Source organism: Fukomys damarensis, unplaced genomic scaffold, assembly GCF_012274545.1.
Source record: "Fukomys damarensis isolate Sample0158 unplaced genomic scaffold, DMR_v1.0_HiC HiC_scaffold_37, whole genome shotgun sequence".
In the NCBI taxonomy this organism is placed as follows: domain Eukaryota; kingdom Metazoa; phylum Chordata; class Mammalia; order Rodentia; family Bathyergidae; genus Fukomys; species Fukomys damarensis.
The window spans coordinates 9,617,712-9,620,465 of NW_022900949.1; the positions used below are offsets into that span (position 1 = coordinate 9,617,712).

Consider the following 2,754-nt stretch of genomic DNA (forward strand, 5'->3'; position numbering starts at 1 on the left):
CCCCCGCCCCGCCCCGACTGCACCCCGACACCCACGTCATCACCGCCGTCTCGTCCAGGAAGGCCTGGGCCGTCACGTCGCACTTGATGTTCTTCACCGCCACCTTCTGCCCCAGATACTCGCCCTGCAGGACAGCTGGGGTGTGGGGGACGGAGGTCAGGACCACAGCACACAGGACCCATGGACATATCTGTGCACCCCCAGACTGAGTGCACCGCCAAGGCTGCGAGGTGGGACCCAGAAACAAGCTCCATGGCCCTACAGGCTCCAGAACCCAGCTCTGAGAGAGGCAGGGAGTGAGGGGTCTGCAGGTGCCCCGGCTCAGGGACAATCCTATCCCTGCAGATCGTTTGTGAAGCCTTGAGTCTCAGAGTGGTTTGGAAATTTTTCTTTACTTTTTTTTTTTCCTTTAGGTGGACAGGGGTTGAACCCAGGGCCTTTGCACTGAGCTATATCCCCAGCCCTTTTTTGTCTTTTATTCTACACTTGATCTTAGCCAAAAGGCCGAGAAGCGATTTTTTGTCTTTTATTCTGAGGCAGGGTCTCATTAAGTCACTAAATCACTCAGGCTGGATCTCTAACTTGAAATTCCCCTGCCTCAGCCTCACAGAGCACTATGTTTTAAAATCATTCCGATCCAGGCATGGTGGGGAACTCTGGGAGGCTGAGGCAGGAAGATCACAAGCTCAAGCCCAGCCTGGGCAACTTAGTGACTTACAGAGATCTGTCCCAAAATAAAAAATAAAAAGAGCAGGGATGTAGCTCAGTGTGAGATCCCTGGGGTCCACCCCTAAGATGGGAAAAAAGTGGAGTGCTGATCTCAGGCAAGCAGAGACCAAGGAGAGGGAGAGCCTGGCAGCTCAAGAGAACTGCTCGGATTGCCTAGGCACCAACCCGATTCATTTACTCCCAGGACACCTGCTGTCCCCCCACCCCCCCAACAAAATTGGGAAACTGAGGCTCAGAGTACTTGAGCTCAGCCTCAATCACACAGCTCCTAAGCACGCTGAGTTCACTTGGGCCCCACGCACCCCTCCTGGCGCCCTGCACCCTCACCTCCGAACTCCCCCTCTCCGATGGGGCCGCCCAGCGTCAGGTGCTGCAGGTGCAGGAGCCAGCCGGCTGCGGGGTGGTGAGGGGTCAGAGGCACCCACGGCCCACCCAGACCTGTGTCCCTCCAAGCCCGGCATCGCACAGGGCTCCAGCCCTCCTGTCCCTCTCTCCAGGACCCTCCTTCCCTGCACAGCTTCTGCAGGCTCCTCCTCTTTTCCCCCAATCCCAAGCTCTGAAGTTGCGGTCAGGCTGCACGCTGGTCTCTCCCAGATGCAGTCCCCAGGACTCCCACGGACACCATCATCATCCTGGAAAGGCTGTGGGGGATGCCTGGGGAGTGGAGGCCAAGCACTGGCTTTTGGCCTTGAATAGTGAGCACTGCACAACTCAGGGGCTGGAAAAGCATTTAAGGTGAAGGGAACAGAATAGGAGATGACCCAGAGGCATTCGAGAAATGTGGATGTCATGACTGACTCGGGGACGGGTTGTGGAGCAGCGGCACTTCACAGAGGAGCTCAGAAACACGGTAGCCACAGAATTCAGAGCATGGGCATCTCATGGATGGATTTTTCATGCTAGAAAGGTGCCTTGGGGCCCTGGTCCAGGGGCCAGGCTGAAAGGGGAGCGCCTCCAGGAAAAGGGCTGGGCAGGGAGGGCCCTGACCAGTGTGAATGTCACTCATGGGAGGAGCTGGCCTCGGAGGGCACAGGAGGTGGGCTGAGGTGCCCGGTGGAGCTTCCCGTTCATAGTGGGACAGGGACATGGGAGGGGCAGGTGTGGCGATCGGTTCTGTAAGGAGCTTATGTGAGCCTGTGAGTGAACCTCCACCACGCAGGGAGCCCAGGCTGGCTGAGCTGGGAAGGGCACAGGATGGGCGGCGGGGGCCGGTGGGGCTTCCCGTTCATAGTGGGACAGGGACATGGGAGGGGCAGGTGTGGCGATCGGTTCTGTAAGGAGCTTATGTGAGCCTGTGAGTGAACCTCCACCACGCAGGGAGCCCAGGCTGGCTGAGCTGGGACAGGAGGGTCCGGGTCCTGTCCCTGCCCCTGCCCCGGGGCGACCGTTACCCTTGGCCAGCTCCTCCTCTGCCGACTTGGTCCCCTGCTTCCTCTTGGGCTTCACGAGCTTGGTACAGATGGGTCCCTTGTCCTTGCTGTAGTGCTGGGGGGCAGGGTGGGGGTGGTGTGAGCTCCCGTGCCCATCCCTTCCTGGGGGTTCTCGGGGCAGGAGCTGGGGAGCAGGAGAGGGAGCCGTTTCCGTGGGAGCAGAAAGGCTGCAGAACAGATTCTGGGGGGATGGACTGGTGTCAACTAGGGGGTAGCCCAGGCCCAGAGGTAGAATCCGGGTGACTCAGACCGCCCGTGGGGTGGGGGTCCAGGGGACGCCCCTCCATCTGGGGAAGGTGCGGCTTGGGGGGAGAAGGGGGGCTCCCAAGGCCCGGTGCCCCTCCCGGCCACCTCCACCATGTCCATGAGGTTGCAGAAGCACACAGCCTCGTCGATGGTGAGGTGCCCGTCCCGGTGCAGCACGCGGTAGTGGATGACGTCGCGGCCGAAGCTGACGCACAGCACGTAGTCGCCGGGGTGTCGCGCAGACTCGCGCACCAGGAACAGCCCGTCCTCGGGCGGCTGCAGCTGCTGCACGGCCTCTTGGCCCGAAATCTTCCCGTGGAACCACCTGCGGCGGCGGCGGCACCGAGAG

General features: G+C 60.7%; 1 protein-coding gene across 1 annotated transcript in view; it reads right to left on the minus strand.

The window, feature by feature from the left end:
• Matk (megakaryocyte-associated tyrosine kinase) overlaps positions 1 to 2,747 on the minus strand; it is a gene marked incomplete at its 5' end in the record, with an annotated part of 4,738 nt that extends 1,991 nt beyond the window's left edge. The window contains 4 exons of the mRNA XM_033759620.1: positions 8 to 135; positions 1,057 to 1,122; positions 2,121 to 2,214; positions 2,511 to 2,747. Of these exons, the coding sequence (XP_033615511.1) occupies positions 8 to 135; positions 1,057 to 1,122; positions 2,121 to 2,214; positions 2,511 to 2,747 (525 nt within the window). The remainder of the gene's footprint in view (positions 1 to 7; positions 136 to 1,056; positions 1,123 to 2,120; positions 2,215 to 2,510) is intronic.
• Between the last annotated feature and the right edge of the window lie 7 nt (positions 2,748 to 2,754).